This window comes from Oryza glaberrima, chromosome 2 (assembly GCF_000147395.1).
Source record: "Oryza glaberrima chromosome 2, OglaRS2, whole genome shotgun sequence".
In the NCBI taxonomy this organism is placed as follows: domain Eukaryota; kingdom Viridiplantae; phylum Streptophyta; class Magnoliopsida; order Poales; family Poaceae; genus Oryza; species Oryza glaberrima.
This window is the reverse complement of record NC_068327.1, coordinates 18,228,818-18,250,243: the sequence shown is the minus strand read 5'-3', so window position 1 is coordinate 18,250,243 and position 21,426 is coordinate 18,228,818. Positions and strand designations below refer to the sequence as shown.

The 21,426-nt window shown below is 46.6% G+C and overlaps 2 protein-coding genes, 1 long non-coding RNA gene and 1 pseudogene across 3 annotated transcripts in view; 3 read left to right on the top strand and 1 right to left on the bottom strand.

Moving 5' to 3' along the window:
* LOC127762852 (uncharacterized) overlaps positions 1 to 19,864 on the bottom strand; it is a 36,252-nt gene extending 16,388 nt beyond the window's left edge. Inside the window, exon 1 of the long non-coding RNA XR_008015603.1 lies at positions 19,739 to 19,864. This is a non-coding gene — a long non-coding RNA (uncharacterized LOC127762852). The remainder of the gene's footprint in view (positions 1 to 19,738) is intronic.
* LOC127762848 (NADH-ubiquinone oxidoreductase chain 4-like) lies at positions 3,991 to 4,559 on the top strand. The gene has a single exon (XM_052287353.1). It carries the CDS (start codon positions 4,000 to 4,002, stop codon positions 4,525 to 4,527), a length of 528 nt encoding a protein of 175 aa, XP_052143313.1. The 5' UTR covers positions 3,991 to 3,999; the 3' UTR covers positions 4,528 to 4,559.
* LOC127762844 (NADH-ubiquinone oxidoreductase chain 4-like) lies at positions 5,379 to 6,496 on the top strand (annotated as a pseudogene).
* Positions 17,562 to 19,981, top strand: LOC127762851 (cytochrome c oxidase subunit 2-like). The gene is made up of 2 exons (XM_052287355.1): positions 17,562 to 18,271; positions 19,514 to 19,981. Exons 1-2 carry the CDS (start codon positions 17,884 to 17,886, stop codon positions 19,936 to 19,938), a joined length of 813 nt encoding a protein of 270 aa, XP_052143315.1. The 5' UTR covers positions 17,562 to 17,883; the 3' UTR covers positions 19,939 to 19,981.
* Positions 19,982 to 21,426: the final 1,445 nt, after the last annotated feature.

Sequence of the window (21,426 nt, the reverse complement as noted above, 5' to 3'; positions counted from 1 at the left end):
CTTGCGGTGTAGCTCTTGAAAGAAAGAAAAAGAGGGGCTCGGTAACGGCAATCAACGGCTCCTCGGAGGCAACCTAGCCATTGAGTAGAGATATGAAATGACGAGCGATTAACCCGATTCCTATTATGCTACGCCCCGGGATAGCGATAGCCTTGTTTCGGATTTTCTAGAGCGATGACTAGCCCTTTGACGGCTCCTATCCCTAGACAACCCCCGCCCCCGGTACAATACTAGAGATTGCCTTGGCTGTAGTTCAAAGAAGTTCTTCGGCTTTGGGAGATGCGAACCTTATACCATTGTCCTTGGACAGATACGAACCTTACGCGGGCAGCGGATGAGCATAATCCCTAGATACCTGCCTATCCTACCGAACGCTGGATGATAACCTAACGCTAGAGCGAGTACTACGATGCGAGCTCCTTTTACGAGCGATACCTTTGTCTTTGGTGCTTGAGTTGTCCTCCCAGCGGTGTGCTCCTCGGTTTCGGAAATGACATATTGAACCGGTATCTTTAGCAAAGCCCAAATCCGGCAGACCCCTTTGACGGCATCCCTCCTCTAAAGCTGCTTCCTTCCTTCAAGCAACGCATTCGCGAACCAATACGTAGTACACGACGTAGTAAATCAATTAAATAATGCAATCCGGGTTAAAGAAATGAAATGGTTGTTGCCTTCTCGGACAAGAAGGAAAGATCACTCTCTATCTAAATGATAGAAGTATTTAATCAATCAGAAAGAGCCCTGGGATTTGACCAAAACGGCATAATTGAAAGCTCTCGTCTCAGTCGCTCGCCTAAGAAAAGGTACCGGGTTGCTTCGTGATGACGAATAAGCAGCCCAGAAATGAGGGGAGGAGACTCTGCCTCCATAGTATAAGTTGCTATCCACTTATGCTTGGTTTGTGCTTGACCACGAAATCTTGCCTCCCACCATCATGAAAGACAGATGATTGATGTCGATTTCTTACTGTCGAGACAGCCTGTCCGAATCCAAATCATTCGACTTCCTCCTTTGCAGTGGCGAGGTCGTTGATTCCTATAAATCAAGATGTTTTGTTGCCTGCTTCTTTTTATGGGCCTTCTCTCTTGGATGGTATTATCCACTGGTATATTGTGAAAGTCTCTACAAAGACGAAAGGACCCCATGCCTTCTTTGAAAACGATATCCCTCTTCAACGCTTCCGCTAGCCCTAGACTCGGAATACTCTGCTTAAGAGATCCCCCTCTCCGGCCAGAGAGGATTTGAGTACAACTTTGATTGCGGAAGATCTTTGTTCCTATTATTTCAAAGCCTAACTAGGCGCGCAGCGGTGAGTGCGAGCTGCTTTCAAGAAATGCTGGAAAAGAGCCAGTAACGCTATCAGTGAATAGAGCTGGTGTAAAGTCCAGCTAAAGTACCATACAGCCCCACAGGTTTAGCCACACATTCACAGAGCATCTAATCCATCTTTTCCCATGCCAAGGAAAAACAAAAACCAAATCACCTCTTAGTGTTGCTTAGTGCTCAGGTGCATCCTACTGGGTAGTCCTAAACTTCAGTAGTTCTATGGCCACTACATGATGGAATTTAGGCTATAGTAAGACAAGTTAAGATTCCCACAGCAATGAGGGCTTTAAAATATACCTCCCAGCCCTTCATCTCTAGGACGTCGGACTGGTCAAGCGGTACTATGCACCCCCACTTTGGTATACCCTCCTAAGAGGAGTACTTGACAGCAGGTGGTGGGTTTTTGGGGATAGTATGACTCGGCCCCCTGGACCATGCCAACCAAGACTTCCCACCAGGTTTTCCTATTTGGGGACAATTCCAGATATGCAAGACGCATATGCATGCAATGCTTAGGTGTAGTGAGGTGGTGTGTGCTTATTGCAAATAGGTTAACCCTTAGTTTATACAAACTACATTTTTCACAAAGGAAAGAAATGGGAATGTTGGTGAATTTTCAAGTCAAGCCATTTATATTTATAAGCCAAAAACCTTTGATTTAAGGCTTTTATTCCCCTGTGGAGTCGCCTGCTGTACGCCCGCATTTTGGCACCGCTTGCCACATCATCATTACTTTGGCCACCTAAGCAACCAAGTAGAAGAAAAAGGGGTTTAGAGTCGCCACCTAAAAAATCACTGAAAATTTGGAATAAATAAATGGATATATATATATCTATTTATATAGTGGCTATCTTCCTTCAAGTGAGAGAGAGGATCGAGAAACCATCGCCCAAAGGTGCTTTCACGAAAGCCGGTCTCCGGGGGTAAAGAACCTTTCTTCACTCTTCCAGCCTTCCAAACCATCCACTGGATTTTCATGTTCGTAAGTTGAAAGGAATATGTGTGTGTTGTATATAAATAAAGGACTTTCGATTTAGCGTTGTCATTTTTACGAGGTTTTAGATAATCCAATTTTCTGTGAGATTACTTTCATTTTGACTGAATCACTTGAATCAGTTAAAGGAGACGAGTCTTCTGGCCCAGCCAGAGGGGCTGGAGAGGAGAGTTTTGACCGCGGGGGAGGCAGGTCCAGGTAACGGGGAGAATCTGCTAGGCTGAGGTTAAAAAAATCTTCCAAAACTTTTTCTTTAGAGATAGAATTCCTCCCGAGAACACACGAAACAAAAATATGAACTAGGTAAATAGAAATGGAAAAGAGATGTTTCCAATTCATCACAAAATCTAAAGCTTTTTCTACATCCATATGATCTACTTTAGTAGATTGGTATTGCCCATATAATGAAAGCAGATCTTGGTCCATGGAGTCCCAAGAAGGTTGGAACTCCAACCTGTCCGATGCTTTTTCGGCCAAATAAATAGAAAAGTGGGACCAGCACAATGAGCAAGCTGCGTGAAAAACCGCTTCTTTTTCCGGTTCCGCAACAACTTGGGCGAAATGGGGTTCTACCGGGAAACCATGGTCGAGTTTTCGACCTTGGTTACTGGTCGAGCCACTGGATAAGAATCTCTGGAGATCTTTCCTCTCCACTTACTCGTAACAGGCTTTCCCTCTGTATAAGACTTCTTCCGAATGGCATAATTGTCCTGTCCTATTGACACCTCGATCTTTAAAGAAAACTGACTCCTCCTTCTCTTTTAGGATTTGATTGTCGTTGGTCCTTTTTTCACTAATGATCTCACCATAGTAGTTCGCGCGAGGGACTATCTTTTCTATCGCTTGCTTATCACTCTCAAGACAACGGTCGGTCTCTCTATGCTATAAAGCGGAGCAAAGCGCATGGCGCTGAAAGTTAAGAAAGCTCAAAAACACACACGAACACGATGCAGGGCATAGCATAAATGAGACCGCTGATCATTTTGCTTGACCTTTTTCTATGCTTTTTTTGGGTGACTCACCAACCGACCTAGCAGTGATCGATGACAGAATGGTACGAACAAATCAAAGTCGTTGACCATTATACCGTGCTATGGCACACTACTAGATAGATTGTATGGCTCCGTTGGTGACTTTCTGATCACGGGTTTCATTTGAAAAACCCCAACGCCATTCATCTTGCGTCCGGTCTTTCATGCAAGAGTTTCATTTTTGGCCGCTACTACGTTCGTCGAAAACTTCTTGATGGCACCATCATCTCATTACCTTATTTTTGCCCTTCGACTTCGGCTATGACCAATGCCCCACCTAGCTGAATAGGCGTAACAAAGCTACCTGAAAAAGGCAAGGTGCACCTTGGATTGAAATCGACAAATTGCGTTTTGCCAGATGGATTCTTTAGAAAGATTCCCGGATAAAGTTCAGTATAATATTTAGTTAGAATCTAAATAAAGGCGCATACGTGGGCGGGCAGGGGGCCCCACTACTTCTTCATTCAGGGGGGCTAGCCTCATGACTTCCCACTGGGCGAGGGGTGCGCCTAACCCACCTACTCACTCATCAATTACGGTGTTCAGCTGACTTGCACAGAAAGACCCCTATTGTTTAGTAATTTGGCGCCCCATCTTTTTTTTGATTGACTGTTGTCAACTAATCTTTTCAAAGTTCGATTCTACTCTATGTTAGAACATTTCTGTGAATGCTATTTCGATCTAAGTGGTCCTATTCTCTGTCCCGTGCTAGGAAGCATTACTCTTCTTTTCATTCCAAATTCTTCAACAAGACTGATACGATTGATTGGTCTGTGCGTTTCTCTTATTACTTTTTTGTATCCCCTTGTTCCTCGGATACAATTCGATCCTTCTACGGCCAAATCTCAATTTGTGGAAAGCCTTCGATGGCTTCCTTATGAAAACATCCATTTGTATATGGGTATAGACGGTCTTTCATTATTCTTCGTGATATTGACCACATTTCTGATCCCTATTTGCATTTCAGTGGATTGGTCTGGTATGAGAAGTTTTGGGAAAGAGTATATTACAGCATTTCTAATTCGTGAATTTCTAATGATCGCCGTGTCCTGCATGCTGGATCCTCTACTATTCTATGTTCTTTCCGAAAGCGTGCCAATCCCTATGTTGTGCGGAGCTGAGCATCTTCTATTCGCTGGGATCAAGCTTTTCCTCTGCAGGGGCCTTGTGCAGTAAACCCCCTACGGGCGGTCCCCCGTCGTCGTAAAGTAGTAAAGGTCCCCGCGAAGCTTTTGGGAAGAGGGGTAGTCTTGTGCGTAAGCATAGCATTTCTGGTCGAACCACCGAACCACACATCTTTTTTTGGTGGGAGGGTACTCCGAGTAGTGGGTACCTCGCAGGACCTCGACCCGCCTACTCAGGTCTTGTATGGATATGCAGGAAGGGGTGCTCCTAGGTGTGTGTAGGGGGTGTGTTTGTTCGCGAGAATGGATTCCTCGTCAAGTCAGGGGGGGGGTGTGGACACACTTGCGCGAATTCGGGTAACGGCTACAAGGGATAAAAATAAAGGAAACTGTACCCGACCAGGGATGGACGTAAACTCGTAAGCTACCGAGGGTAGGGATAATCGTCCAGGTCTTATTGTTTAAAAAAAAGCCGCCCCGCCACAGCAGGCAGGTTAGTTCCTCTGTCGTTGCCGGAGAGTTCTTGGCGAAGAGACCTTAGGATAAGTTGCTAAAACAAACGGGGGGGGAGGATCGACCCGTTCAGTAGAATTCCGAAGAAAGACTGTTGGCAGCAGGTGGAGACATTTCTTTGGCCCCCTTCCAAATAAATGCGGGCAGGGTAGAGCTCGGCGGAGGGTTCGAGAATAGGGTAGGGTCCTGTCCTAATAAAGAAAATAAAGATAAATAAAGGGGCGGGTCCCTTTATGCATGCATCTTCGTACAAGTGGAGGCCGGAAAGATCAAACCAATAGAACCGCTCACATCACAGTAGTCGTAGTTGCGTAAAGGCCGTCAGTCGGAGGGCGACCATAACATAAGGCAATGACTTTCACGGATCTCTCTATCGTTAGATATAACGAACGGGCGGGTTCGAAGGGTAGGGTTTTTGACGGCCCTACCACTAGTCCTGCTAGCCTTCTTTCGGGCAGGAAGCAGGCCGGGCCCGACGGGCGGGCATCTCCCGCTACGCAAGCAGCATGGTTCGCCACCACCCGAGAAGCAAAAGATTCGAGAGTCAAGGCGGAAAAGACAAGCATAGTGGTCTAATGACAAGGGCCGACGACGGAAGCTCGGGACGGAGCCGTATGATGCGGAAGTCTCACGTACGGTTCCCTGAGAAGGGAGTGGCTACCCACTGGAGCTTCGACCAACCACCACCGGTCAATTCCGCTTTGGGGCCACCCCTGACTCTACCATCATTATAGGGGTATGGGGTTCGAGACAAAGAAAGATCAAGGCAGCATATCAGTTTTTCCTATATACTTTACTGGGATCCGTTTTTATGCTATTAGCTATTCTGTTGATTCTTCTCCAAACAGGAACCACCGATTTACAAATTTTATTAACCACAGAATTTAGTGAGCGGCGCCAAATCCTTCTATGGATTGCTTTTTTCGCCTCTTTTGCCGTCAAAGTGCCTATGGTACCAGTTCATATTTGGTAACCCGAAGCCCATGTAGAGGCACCTACGGCTGGATCCGTCATCTTGGCAGGAATTCTTTTAAAATTGGGAACCTACGGGTTTTTAAGATTTTCAATACCCATGTTTCTCGAAGCAGCACTTTGTTTCACTCCTTTCATTTATACTCTAAGCGCGATTGCTATAATATATACTTCCTTGACCACTTTAAGACAGATCGATCTTAAGAAGATCATTGCCTACTCCTCAGTAGCCCATATGAATTTGGTGACTATTGGTATGTTTAGTCGGGCGGCGGCCGTTAGGTCACCTATTTTGAGTTATGGACACACAAGCAAGGCCAAAACATGTGTGCCGGGCGTGCGACCCATCAACCTACTAGCAATAGGGGGGAAAACTTAGCATGTCGCAACAAAAGCGTCGATTCGAGGCGTCAGCAAAACACCGCCGTCTGTTCCTAAAACAAAACCCCTTAGCGCCCCGGGGCGGGAGTGGGGGACGGCCCTACGCAGACAGCAGCAGCACCGGCTCTACGAAGTCCGAATCGAATCTTTCGGTTCCCGTGAATCAGAATTGTTGGGCGCGGCGAAGCGAGCGCTTCTAGCTGTTTCGCTTGCTTCTTTCTTATTGTGGCGGCTATTATAGCGTGGCTGAAATGACCGAAAAGCGAGATGAACCTTTTAAATCGATTGATATAGATGGCCTGATCTGTTCTGATAGATCGAAAGGGAATCTATCAATAATAAGGGTTGACCTCTTTCTATCTATTGATGATACAAGATATCTATCTATTCTGGATCCATCAGAAAGAAATCGATATGTATGTGATGGAGTCTACATCGTATGTAGAGCGCCCAAGCGCTTTTTTGGCCAGCTCAGTTCTATTATCCATCGGTCCAATGCACTGGCGCATCTCATGGGGGGAAAAAGCAAATGTAGTTAGTTGTCTTGTTGTTGTTCGCCGCCTCGACACATTCCCCGACATCGTCCCACACAGAAAGAAAGAGCGTGGAGCCCCGGCCTGACCTGTAAGTCCGCTAACGTAAAGCGAGGAGTTGAGCCTGAACTGGCGAACCGAAGTCACTTTCGTAACCATACTTCCTACAGCTAACACGTGTCCAGTCCAGCGGGAACGCGCAGCGCAAACGAACGTGAGCTGCTTTACCGAATATCCCCCGCTGGCCATCGGGGACCTAGTGGTAAGGCCATGATCCGCAGCGCAGGGGAAGGGATCACTCATTCTTCTATTGGGGACAGGTGCACGAACGACAACTCCAAACGTCAGACATCCGCCGCCTATACCTACCGTTTAGGTGGCACCAGCGAGATCCAGCTAAGGTAAGGAACTTCGTGTCGCGGCTGCTCCACTCCGCTGCGGTCTTTTGAACAGAACTTCGTTGCCTTCCCGCGCGCGAAACGAATGGGCGCAGTGTCATGGGTCAGTTTTGGGGCGGGGGGCAGAGAGAGACCAGAAGAATGATTCATTTGGATCGACGAGCCATTTCGCGATTCAATAGAATGTCTCTCTATCCATATCTATTCTATCTTTATATGACAGGCCATAAAAAAAAGAAGTATTTTTTTATGGCATGTGAGATGATCGCGCCTAGTAGCCACATATCAGCTGCGCTCAATATGCGGGATTTCCGTTGGATCTGATCTTTCGCTTTGACGAATTTGGACCTAGCGAAAAGGACTCTAAGCCTTCACGCAAACAAGCAAAGTAGAAGCAAGACGAGGAAGCGGAGCTGTCGTAGAAGCAGTAGCTTCCCCCGACAATATACAATACAACAGCCATGAATAAAAAAGCCCCTAGTTTAACGAGTTCGCTGCTTTTCCCAGGCCGGAGAAGGGCAACTACTTATTGATTGATTGCCTTTCTTTGATATGTGTTCAATTTAGTACAATACAAACTACAACTAGATCAAAGCGGAAGGGCCACTCACTATAGAAGCTATAACTAGCCTAGCCCTAGCCAATAGTATAGTTTAGTAGTCGGCCAAACCCCCATGCTCACGACATGTTCTTGATATTGATTGAGTTGGAGGGAGTCAGAGACTACCACGGAATCCTTCTATAGTCACCCCGGTGACCTTCGTCACCAAAGCGTCACGACAGTTTCCAAGACCCCTCATATAATCTCCTGTGGGGATCAGTCGGAGCACGTAGGAATGCCGACCACTACATAAGCCGCAGGCGGAGAAAGCTCGAAGAGCTTCCCTTCATTCGCTTCACGGGAGTCGCACACAGCACATAGCTGGAAGTCAGAGGGCCCGTACTACCTGCCTAACCCTTCGCTCCGAGGGACCGTAGAACGGAAAGCGCCTTCTAAACAACTCGGAAGAAGGGAAGGGGCCTATGTATTTGCATGACCCCTGCGGATTTGACCCTACCTACACCCGGAGCCAATCCCCTAGTGGTCCTGCCACCACGCCGCAGAACAGGAGCTCGTGTGGAACCTTGGATTTCTGGCATCACAGCGGTGGAAGTTATAAAAATATTACGGCCGCATAACATAGGGGCCTACGCTAAGGTCGGCCAAAATATGGACACCCGAAGGGCCCGGCGCGCACAATCCTATCCTATCCGAGCCCGTCATTGCATGCACTTCGGACAGCCGTCCGTAGCATCATAAAGAGCACCTCCCTTTCGAGGTACCCAACGTGGTCTATAGCACGAAAAACCATTCTTTACAAGATAGGGCCGTTCACATGAAAGATAAGAAAAAATCCATTCTTCATGGTCGGGTGCATTTCTCCAAATCCTCCAGGATCACAAGTGGAACGCTAAGCAAGGGTGGGGAGGCTGCGAGCTCCGCGTCGAACAGAAAGAAGCAAGCAGGGGGTGTTGCCGTAGCGCGCCGGGGAGCAAGCGTAGGCAACCAAACTAAATAAGGCTAAAAAAAAAGTAGCTAGCGTTTTTAAGCTGGCTGCCTTTTCTAGCGCGCGTACTCTTCTGTCGAGTCGCACGGAACGAGCCTTGTCTTCCCTCCAACGACTAGCTCCCTTTTCTTGTTCCGGTCACCCTTCTCTTGCCGTGGAAGGACTTTTGCCTGTGGTGTGGTCCAACCCGTGGGCGGAGTCGCCCTCATCCCCCCATTGCTCAGTGCTCCCTGCAGCTTCGCTGGGCTTTACCCGCGTGGACGCGAGCTTCTATAAGAGAATGAAAAGCTCTCTCTTTACAATAAAACGCGAACCGCGCGGAGCCCACCCTTTTTCGTTTTCTGCCGCCACTGGGTGGCCGCTGGGGAAACACAGCCCGGCCGCCTCTCGGGAAAGGGGGGTGGGGGATGGGCCTACCTATCCCGAGGGAGCAGTTGAGAGGTTCCATATGCCGAGCCGAAGGGCAGAACTTCAGTGCGTGATCGTAGTATGTCACCTCGTCTCGTCCTCGCAGCATCGAAGAGTACCTATGCACTATGTTCCGGTTCACTGATAAGGAAGATAGAGTTGGGGTGGAGGTCTACGATGTGATACTATAGTATAGTATGCCCCGGGGGGAAAGATGCGCAACTCAAAACGGAAGCAGGAAGCGTGTTGTAAAAAATGTCGGAGGTTACCAGATCTCTGAGACTACCATCGATCCGACAGAGCGGAACGACCAGAAAAGAAGTGGAGTTAGAAAGCCGTATGATAGGTGGTAACTATCTTGTACGGTTCGGAGGGTAAGCGGCGTACTCTGGGGGAATATTAGGCTCTATCGAACATACAGGGAATTGGGGGTAGCATTTTACTTATGTTAAGTCATGGACTGGTTTCTTCAGCCCTTTTTCTATGTGTTGGTGTTCTATATGACCGACATAAGACTCGACTTGTTAGATATTATGGAGGTTTAGTGAGCACCATGCCGAATTTCTCTACCATTTTCTTCTTTTTCACTTTAGCCAATATGAGTTTACCCGGCACTAGCAGCTTTATTGGGGAATTTCTAATCTTAGTAGGAGCTTTCCAAAGAAATAGCTTAGTAGCCACATTAGCAGCGCTTGGGATGATTTTAGGCGCGGCGTATTCCCTTTGGCTATATAATCGTGTGGTTTCTGGAAATTTAAAACCCGATTTCCTCTATAAATTCTCCGATTTAAATGGCAGAGAAGTTTCCATATTTCTACCTTTTCTTGTTGGAGGGGCGACCGTCCGTTGAACTACCAAAAAAGGGTAAACCAATGTGATCATGACATTGTAGGTGCTTGCGATGGGACGGATGCGACTTCCCTCATAAGTAATGGGTGGCATAGCCCATAGCAGAAGTCCCCTTTTTTTATCCATTTTTTATTACCCCAGAGGGGCCCGCCCTGGTGGGACCGAGAGAAAGAAAGGACGGGGGGGGGCGACCATGCATGGCACTTCTCGACCATGTCTCCGAGGGACAGTTGAACGAGCGACTCATGAATGCGTCCGGGTCGGACGAGCCAATAACTCGAACGTGTTCGGTCAGTTTTTTGAGCAAGAATCACAGCGTTACCTTACCTTCACCATGATACAGACTCCAAGTTCTTATGGCAGAGCACGAGGAGTTTCCTTCAATATGATGATGAGAATGGAAACCAGAAGCACGACTGGGTCTTCGTAGTCCGGGATCATACTTATATATCAGTCACAGTAACGTAAGCATGAGACTTTTTGGTAGTACCGGTGAACCAGATGGCCGCGACGAGGGAATCTGGGACGGAGGACTCGTAATATCTCTATAGATCTGGCAAAAGCGAAAGACCCCTAACGTCAGGGGCTGACCACTGAGCTTACTCAGGCCTCGCTGGGCGGGCCAGAGTGGGTGCGAGCTGGAATTGCCATAGCTTATGGTTAGAGCAATAGGAAAGGGCCCAGCAGAGAGAACAGTCAGGATAACGAGCGCGGAGCCCGCTTGGCAGGCGGCAGGAGCTGCGGGCAAGTGCTTGCTTGGTAGGCCAACAGCCCTGTGAACCGGGCGGGGCACTCGACGAAAGGGGGGCACACTGAGCAAGTACGAAAAATTGGCCCCGCAGAGCTTTCAAAAAGAAAAGCAAGGACCACTACGGGAGGTCGAACCACGGACCGGAGGTAATAGAACGTGATCCGCACCGGTCAATATTGGATCAAACAATAGGGGACCGTAGCACTGACTTTTTTTCAAGACAATAGGTACTGTTCCCTACCGAGACAAGGGACACTCTCAACGGATCCTCCACGCGCTGCGCTGGGCATACCATAGTTCTTCCGTGCGTCTTTATCGTGGCGGAAACAGAACAAGAGGGAAAGACCCGGCCGACTCGCCCAAGGCTCGAGGGCGAGCCATACGAGAGTGAGTCGAATTCTGTTTACGTTCTCGGTTTGGTTTGGGCCCCTCTCGATCTTTTGCGTATAAGGGAGGGGGGAAGGAGTCTAAATCTATGGACATTAATGAACCACCATTGATGGACGTTGCACATGACACGATCAATTCGACTCGACGGTCCGGTGCTAATAGAAGTCGCTTACTCTCCGTCTAGCGAAGGTGCCAGGGGCAGGGCTTTTTTGTAGTAATAGTGGGCGGGTCTCATGGGATTTCATCTATGCCGGCCGTCGGAATCAAACGAGGGTCGAAGGACCATTCGATTCATTAAGGGGGACGGCCCATTTGTAAGGCGGGGGCCCTGATGGACGACATCCCCCGGCCTCGATTCTTTTGCATAGTCTGGGGGCCGGCCGCAGAAGAGCAGCGGGGCATAGCGGCACCCTCGCCTGGCGCCATTCTCGGACCTAGCAGCAGATGGGCGGGCCGGGCCTGAATGAAGAGCGGACCAGACTCTTCTTTGTTTCAGCTGCTCCCACGCACGCAGACCGGAAGATCCCAGTTGTCCTGGACTAGACAAGTACGTAGAGATCTTCGTGGAACCGGGGAGGGAGTCTCAATCGATCTTTTCTAGGATTCCAACTCACGCCACGCACGAAGATTTTTCTATTGATAGAGTTAAGGGCTCGGCTCCCCCGACTCTAAAAGGTTAGGTTACTACCAGCTTGCCTCTATGGAAGAGGTGTACTTTGTATTGTCTGGGGGTCATATAGATCAGAACCCGGAGCGAGTTGAACGAAAACCTTACCCACAGCTACAACTACTGGCGCTTCAAAGGGCTTAGATTCTAAGGTAGGGGTGGAAGCCGTGAAAGCCTTTGGTACTTTAGTCAGGCGAGCAGCCCTTAAACAAAATCAAAGGCGCGACCATCCCCCCTTCCCCTATTTTTTGCATTTCATTCTCTATTTGGCCCGCCTCATGAAAAATGATAGGCCTATTGATTCGAAGTAAATACGAAAGGGTCGGTCAATAGCATAGCTATTTTATTTTCTCCTTTCGAAGGAAAGGCCTTCGCATTCTTAATCTGGTAGGGCCGGACGGCTTTGTTTGCCCTAGCTTGGCGAATCCGCGCCCCTGACCGTTCTCGCGAAGTCTTTGCAACGGCTGGGAAACCAGTCTACGAAGCGAAGCCTATTGCCACACCGACCATCAAATACGAGATTGGGCCCCTTCTCAAAGATGGAATGGCCCAGCCCAATAAAGGAAGGTTAACGTACGCGATGCCTTCCATTTGTACGAATGCGAACATACCCGACCGGACGTAGAGCCAAAATTCACTGGCAGACCGAGTCGGGCGCAGGTGCCAGATCCGTCGGGCGCAGGTGCCAGATCCTTAAAGTAAAGTCTCTATCAGCCTAGTGTACCAACCACGTGGTACGACGGGCACTCAAAGACCTAGCGAATGAGGGCCCACCCCACCCAAGAGCGCTTATGTCATATGGGAACTCTTGGCTGGAAACAATCTTTATGATTTTGATATCCGGTTAGAATAATAAGAAAGAATCTAAGTCCAGGTTGGTTGGTGAGCCTAGTGATAGGAGACTATCTAGCTTGGTTCGGAGAGCACTTGTTGGGTTTAAGATTAGTTTTTTGCTAAATGTTACGGCCTAAATGCTGAACTATTGACCCTACTTGTTCGGATGGGTGTTCACCCCAAAGTGTTCCCGGATTGCATGCATACATCCGTAAGTAACTTAGTGCAACATGGCAAATTTCATTGAGAGGAATTAGCAAAGAAAAGAAATCTTCTTTCTGGGCCTAAAGAGAAAATAGGCTTCAAGTCTTGAAAGAATTCTTATAGCAAGTTACCCAAGCACATATGCTTAAAACAGTAGAGAATAGTGCATAGGTGAAGGTGTAAGGGAAAAAATCTACTATGTTTTCGTTCTTCGCTACTAGGTGTCAACAACTTTTCCAGTCCAGTAGAGAGCCTTCCTTGCTCATCAGGAGGTGCCGCCGCCCCACACACTTCCTCACTTTTTCCACCCCAAAAACCTGTGATTGACATCCTTGGTTAACCCCCTCATCAAGACATACCCAACAATCTTTAGAAAGCACATCTCATGCACAGCTTTCCATCTATCTCTTCGGGGGCTTCTTCTTCCGGCTTCTTCCCTCTTTTCACTCCAAGTACACCGCAACCGAGAAAAGAATGCATGTTCGGCATTTTTGGTCTTCACATTCAAGTATCTAGAGTTGTTTTGCGTTTCCCGTTAGTGTCCAACGGCAAACTTCCCAAGTTTCTTCAATAGACTTTCTTCGGGTACGACTTTGCCTCCCTCCCAGGCACGCTAGCCGACTGAGTTAGAAGAGGCGCCTTGTTCCAAGAAAGGATATGTGGCAGAGACAAGATCATCTGTGGCTACGTGATACGCTTGTTCAACTTCGATTTCTCTCATCTCACGAAGCTCTATTCGAAATGAAAAAAGCTCGTGCACCGATGTATTTTTGGTTGCAATGGGCTTCTTTGTTGAATTAAGGTAGTAGCAGTACACCAATTGAAAGATCCCACAAGGCCTCCCTATAATAAATAATGTGAAAAGTAAAACCTTGGCGGCCTGGAGTGGTGTATAGAGTGGAAGACATGGAACGAACCTATAGGTTCAGGCTTCGAATGAGGAAGTTCAAGACATGTAACGAGCGGTGAATAATGTGAACGGTGGGGGCGGCTCATTCTTTCCGTTCTCTCTCTTACGTCTTATTCTCATTGTTGTCTATTACCAGCCATATCAGTCTCTGCGTATGACGTCTCAGTCTGTACTCACTGTATACCAGGTGTACGGAAGACGACTTGTTTTCAGCACTCATCTTTTCAAGCTATGATGAAGTAAACACCAGAATAGGTAGGAGCCCGTGTCGATATGCTTTTTCTTCCTCTGTAAATCTTTCGGTTTCTTTGTCTTAACTCGACAAAATCAACTTCTTTTGGGAGGCTGATACATATTTTTTTCACTAAATGATCGTGGGGCTTTGTGCTTTCATGTATTGGCTGATGTGTCATATTGATGCTTTTTTCACTCTCTTTTTGAAGAGCAATCATCCACACCAGGCTCAGGGACGAGGATGGGAAGTACTTACTTTACTGGTGAAGGAAAGGAAAGGGCAAGATGGGCATCTATCTCGATCCGGCAGAGGCGGAGGCCGAGGAGGGAAAGAAGGAAGGTAGAGCCCGATTGGTGTCGAAAAAGGTTATCATCCCACTTTTGGCTACTATTACTTCTATAAATAAAGAACGTCGGTCGGGGCTTTCTGGTGATTTCTATATAAGAAAACACTTTGAGAACTTGGCATAGAGTCGGTGATCCTGCTTTCATTGAATGCATATAGAGAGCGGTCTAACAAATGAACCAAACTAGTGCATCAGCAGTGCATCATGCTTAGGTGCAACACCATCAAACTATGACACCACACTTGAAACAATATCTTGACAAAAAAGACTTGTGGATGTGGGCAACTTACTGGATTTGCACAGTACCAGGAGTTAAAAACGGAAAACTTACACCGTTAAAAAAAAACATACTCCATACCTAGTTTACCTATTATAAGTCCTTGTGGGAATATGGTCAAATTCCACTCATACCTGTAATATGACTCCTCAATCCTTATGCATGCGTAGGCTTCACTTATTATTTTATTTGTGTTAGAAAGCCTGCAAGATACATTACCGAATGTTTGTCTTTTTCACCATAGCTGTTCCCAGTCCCACTAGTGCTAGTATCAATAGTAACATCTTTATTGCTTAGGATATTTCATCCCTTTAGTGTCCAATAAAGAAGTTCATATTTGCAGGCAATGCACCCACTTCACTTCAATCCAAGGGAATTCTTTCGTTCAATGAAAGCGAACTAGCGGGCAGAATTCCTCTGAGTGCAATTCCCAAGCAAGGTCACCCACTTAAGTATGGTACCGCGCTTCCCTGTACATATAGAATCCTTCCTTTGCCTGAAACAATTCCACCAACCAAATCAAGCCAGCCGGGTATCCTAGGAGACAGGGGAAAAGGCACTTTACAAATCACTCGATGGGTCGGGGGATGCTTATAAGAAATCAGTAGCTGGGGTTGGTAGTCCTGGAACAGCTTTTCCTGCATGCCTAAAAGAAAGAGTTGGCTTTGGGACAAGACAAGCAAGGGCGAAAGCTTCACAGGCCGTCCCAACTGCTTTACCCGCTGTCCCTACTATTCATTCTTTGCCAAGAGAGCTATCACTTCACAACTCAAGTCCGGGAGCAGTCGTTTTTCCGGCTGCAGCATCTCACTAAGCAACATTGCAAACTATTCGTTACACTAGTACTGCTCGATCAACTAGTCCCGGGATTGCATTCTCTACTGAACTAACTACTGCTTTCCGAGGGAAAACACAACATAGTGCATCTGAAGATGTGCGAAAAAGTCTAGATTTCATCATCAAACGTAGTGAGAGCAGGTTGCAGGTGTTTTATACCACTGGAACAATAAGTTTCCATCTTAATGAATCTAGTCAACAAGGTTCGCAGGATACATGGATATACCAGATATACCAGTTGTTTATGAAGGTTGGTCTATTACTATAGTGCAGGACTACATGAAATCGAAATCAATCAATGTTTGTTTGGGTCAGACGAAAAAGAGACATCAAATAATGCTGAAATTGCCTACAGAAAGTCGGGATCGACTGAAATCTATGTATGAGGGCCACTTTCGCTAATTGCATTCATCAACTGGATGCTTCTTTAGCTTCATGGGTTACAAAATGTTGTATGATTTGGAATATTCCTATCTACACTGTACACAACTGCTTTATAACTAATGCTTTGAATGCAATGAAAATTCCAGCATTCTACACAGTAAGCTTCATGAATCTACTCGAACCTCTGTATATTGTCAACAGGCTCTGATTTATGATAACCTGATTCGGTATTCTTCAATGAAACATTCTATGACTGTGATTGATAGTGGTTATGGTACAAAGATACTGGATATTTGCTTGAAAGACAAGGATGAGACCCACCACTGGATAAGCGAAGAAGAAGCAAAAGGGAGTGTGTGAGTATCCTTTCTTGAAATAACCATTTTGGTTACAAGTGAATGCTTTTCCCGGCCCTGGCATAAACCTAGCTGCTTTGAAACAACATAGGTCCACGTAACTAGCTATTAAATACGTATATCTTACCAGTCTCTAAACACCCATCTCAAGCTAACTACTCTCATGCTTAGCCCCAACTACCTTGTTGTTCCCGAGTTCCTCTTTCCTCTAGTTCCCAATAGACTGATTTAGTCTTAATAGTATTAGTGTTGGAAGAGGGCAGTCCCAAATGAAAAAAGCCATTTCTCGATCCCAAGAATCAAGCTTTCATCCTTTTCCGCTATCGTCAAGACAAACCTTAAAAACATTCCACCTCGACTATTTCATCCACAGAAGCGTATCTGACAACTATGTCATCATCGTTTTTTTCTTCCGAAAGCTAGAAAGGGCCTACCTAGTGCTTGCATTTCGGGGTAAAGTAGCTTTCCCCGGCTCAATAAGAGCTGCCTGCAAACATGGAATGCCAATGCAATGATCAGAACTTCCTTGCCAAGGACAATCATAAAAGAAAGGAAGAAGTCGACATCCTGATTTATCAGGCTTTGACCTTTATTTTATGACAGGCGAGTAATAAGTGTACGTGCCTTTCCCTTTCCATACCCTAAATCAGGTTTGATTTGAGCCTGGGTGGATACTGTATCAATAGACTATACTATGTCAGTACGGGACTAGAGACAGTAGGGGAGATCCTTGGATCACTTCTAAGGAAGTCTAGTCTGACTCTATAGGGTAGGAAAGAGCAAGAGAGCAGTACTCGTGTTATAGTCCTTCTTGAATAGCATAAAGCGCTAACTTTAAGAGCAGCTAAGAAGTAGACTCATCCCCATGATAAGGTCTTCTTATAGCGTTAGTGCTGGGCACTTCTCTTTTAGCGCTTGCTGCTTGCGATATGATAATAGCTGTGTTATTGAGCGGGAGAAGGCAGATCCACTTTACGGGAAGGGGAAAGTCGACTAAAGTAGGTTAGCTGATGTCTGCGGCCGCAATTCCTTTTCTAGCTTTTCTTGCAAGCTAGTTTCTAAGTTTCCAGAATCTGGCAATACTACAGCTTGGGACCAAGATGATGCTTCATCGAAGACCACACTCGGGATGTATAGCAAGGGTTCGTATTCGGGTCACAACACTTCCACCCTTTTCGCTCATTATCATATCCAACGAATATACATCGGATAGCTTTCTTGTCGAATTTACTTCGTAGATGACGGGGCACAAACACATAGCATACACAACCAAAAAAACGAAAGTGACTCCATAGTCTACTTGGTAAGGGGGTCGACGATTCCATAGCTTCTCGAATGGTGAGATTCAGCTTTAAGGGAGGAAGGAAATTAAAAGGAAGGAGAGTTGGGAACCAACGGCAAAGAAAGTATCATGTTGCTCCTCGGAAAACGCGTATAGTAGTCTCATTGGCCTTCGTCGATGGGACAAACGCTCCAGTGTATGCGTTACAAGGCAACTAGCATTTTGGATTAGAAGTTCGTGAAAGTATGTTCTCGTTTTTCGTTGGAAAAACCAACGCCGACGTCAAGATCAGTCTCCTTTCTAGGAGCAGAGCTAAAAAAGATGGGAAATTCCAATGATTCTTCGTTCATTAGAATGTCGATTCCTCACAATCGCTCTTTGTGATGCTGCGGAACCATGGCAATTAGGATCTCAAGACGCTGCAACACCTATGATGCAAGGAATCATTGACTTACATCACGATATCTTTTTCTTCCTCATTTTGATTTTGGTTTTCGTATCACGGATGTTGGTTCGCGCTTTATGGCATTTCAACGAGCAAACTAATCCAATCCCGCAAAGGATTGTTCATGGAACTACTATCGAAATTATTCGGACCATATTTCCTAGTGTCATTCTTTTGTTCATTGCTATACCATCGTTTGCTCTGTTATACTCAATGGACAGGGTATTAGTAGATCCAGCCATTACTATCAAAGCTATTGGACATCAATGGTATCGGAGTGCGCCTCTTAACGAGGGTGATTTAAGTGCAACGAAATGTACCGGTGGTTCGTGAAGCATCTGGCTTACCGGTCATCTCCCATTCTCGTCGTCGAGAGACTAAAAGAACTATAGCATGCCAGAAACGGAGAGTTGAGGTGGTTAGACCTATACCCCGAAATGCTCCCAGCATAGGAGCCTATGGTTCCATTCTTGTTATTGCTGGAGGTACACATACCTCTTCTCGGTGTGGTGGAGCGATATACGAAAAATAGATGCTAAGCCTGCAATGTCCGATAACGGGGCTTTAGTAGTGAATCTATCGGCACCACAGCAGTGGCATACAACTTTGGACCTAAGGGCCGGCCCCGTTACCTTTCGGAATGGGGGATCCCCATTGGTAACAACCACGGTAGTAGTTGCGGAACTACTGGGCCAAGAGAGGACAACCTGTTGTTCCTGCTCCTCCTTCTTCGCTTCGGGGACGGAGGTCCTACGGTAGGTAAGAGCACGCACAAGCACTTGACCGAAGGGGACCAGCGCTTCTACTCCTCCACCGAGGAGCCGTTCTTGCGAGAAGCAAGGGATGTCGTGAACGGTGGGAGGTCAAAGAAAGAGAATTGACCTCTGAATACAGTGATCCTATGATCTAGATAGACTCCGTCCTTTTTTTTTTAGATAAGGGTGACTCAAGAAATTGGGGGTGGGACCTGCTGGCATAATGCAGGCTGGAACGTGGGAATTCGAGGTCTCATGAACGACTTTTTTTCGTGGACAAACATACTTTCCGGTCGGGCCTATGGATCCTTTTAGATCTACGGGCCGGCCGTTCACATGAGCATAGGGAATCTATACTCGAGCCTTCGACTTGGCCCCTGACAGGATAGGTGAGGAATCACTCTTGATCTGATCTATTGGGGCCTACAACTTCGCCAAAGCCGACTAGCATCCCTTTCCACTGCGCATTTTTCGAACAAAGAAGACTACTAAAGGATCGAATTCGCTTTCCGTGGTGAACTGGCCGTCCCATACCTTCATTTTGTCTCATGTGTGTTGAACATTGTCTTCCTCAGTTCCAGCTTCACTGATGTAGGTAGGGCTGGGCGAGAAAGGGTCCCCTCTTGCCTATTAGTAAGCGGGCCTTCGATTCCACCGGGGTCTTACGGTCTCATAGAGGGGGGAGAACTACCTAACTAAAGAAGAATAGTGCTCTTTATAAATAAGAGTAGGCGTGGAGAGCTTTTTGCGGGGAAACTTGCAAGTAAAGTTTGGGGGGAGGCGGGCGTTGACCCAACCTTATGAGTATTCGGACTATAACAGTTCCGATGAACAGTCACTCACTTTTGACAGTTATACGATTCCAGAAGATGATCCAGAATTGGGTCAATCACGTTTATTAGAAGTTGACAATAGAGTGGTTGTACCAGCCAAAACTCATCAACGTATGATTGTAACACCCGCTGATGTACCTCATAGTTGGGCTGTACCTTCCTTAGGTGTCAAATGTGATGCTGTACCTGGTTGTTCAAATCTTACCTCCATCTCGGTACAACGAGGAGTTTACTATGGTCAGTGCAGTGAGATTTGTGGAACTAATCATGCCTTTATGCCTATCGTCGTAGAAGCGGTGACTTTGAAAGATTATGCGGATTGGGTATCCAATCAATTAATCCTCCAAACCAACTAAACCGGGGAAGCTGAAGCGGAAATGCAATTCTCGGGTGAGGGAAGGGGGAAGCTCCAGGAAGGCTTCGCTCGCTCGCTCAAAAAGCTCTAACGCTCGTTTACGGGTGGAGTGCATAAGAAGCCCTTATTGAAGTAGGGCGAGGCCTTACTACACGAGCTCGTAAGTCAAGCACGGAACGAGCCTTGTCTACGAAGCTTCGCTTCATCATCTTGCTTGCTTCTGGCAAAGCTTAATGCACTATAACATAGGCATGCATGATAGTATGGTAGGGTCCAAAGATACTTTTAAGGCCGACCACTACATAGGAGCGATAGGAAGCCAAGCCGTCAAAAGGAAAGGCGAGCAGCCCTTATTGCAATAGCAAACGGCCTACTTATAGCCCTATTTAGACTCTTTCTCGGGGACTTCAACGGGCCTTACATACATAATTTGAATTGCTCTGACATTCCACCTTTATCATGTTCAACGCCCCAAGAGCAAAAATGGATAAAATCAATATGTCCATTTCTTTAGAAGATTTTCTGCTATGTTTGCAAAATGAGTACTCCTGTAGATATTCCCGAATCTTCCATAAAGATAAGTTTGATTCATTAGTTAATTCTTTTTTTCCAGGAAATTATGAAATGAAAAAGATGGACATCGCATCGTGGATTTAACGTTTCAATTTGGGCAAGAGGGCCCTGGTTATGTTGCAAAAGACGACATTCTAAGTTTTCCTCCTCCTCTCCGGTCTGCATGCAAGTACCTCTGGTCCTAAGCACCCCCGAACGGCAACCATCTATAACTGATATCGACAACCGATACGGATTCTCTATCGATTGAAGGAGCTCGTGAACTGGAAGTCGTTTTTCACCTCTGAAGTTCAAAAGATGGATCAATCTTACATCTTCTCCGGTGTCAGAAGTACTATGTAGCGGGAGTCCGAATGCAGCAGAGAGGTAAGACAAGCCTAAACTTTTCCCATGGGACATAAACCTTTTTAGTAGCCGGAGATTGGACCCTTCCCCAAAGTGGAATCCATAAAAGTAGAATCTCATTGTGCGGATTATCCGCCGTAGCATGCGTCCATACAGCATGTGCTAGAGCGACACGTGGGAGAATAAGAACCCAATCGTAGCTCAATCTGGTCTACGGCAACAAAGAAGACCAAAGCGAACCTGCTAAAAGATACGACTAGGGAGTAAAATCCAACCTATAGGTCTCACTTTCTTTGATAGTCATTCGTACCTACACATTCACCGGGGCAGTAAGAACCACAGGAATCCCAGACATGCTGGTAAGGAAGTCGATTTAGTTCTGTGTTTTATCCAGCCCCCGGCTCCAAAGGATCGTGCAGTAGATGTGTCGGGTCGAAGCTTAATCCTTAATAGCCAACCGATGCCTGGCACCACCGCTAAGCACAAGGGCAAGAAAAAGATTGGCCTTAAAAGATCCAAATACTTCCTTGTGGGTTTATAAAAAACCATATCATATCGAAGAACTTGATGG

Bases quoted from the DNA above. Each gene is read 5' to 3' on its own strand.
- LOC127762848 (XM_052287353.1), top strand. From the start codon at position 4,000: ATGTTAGAACATTTCTGTGAATGCTATTTCGATCTAAGTGGTCCTATT.
- LOC127762851 (XM_052287355.1), top strand. From the start codon at position 17,884: ATGATTCTTCGTTCATTAGAATGTCGATTCCTCACAATCGCTCTTTGT. The intron at 18,272-19,513 runs GTGCGCCTCTTA...GAAACTTGCAAG, and splicing joins TGGACATCAATGGTATCGGA to TAAAGTTTGGGGGGAGGCGG.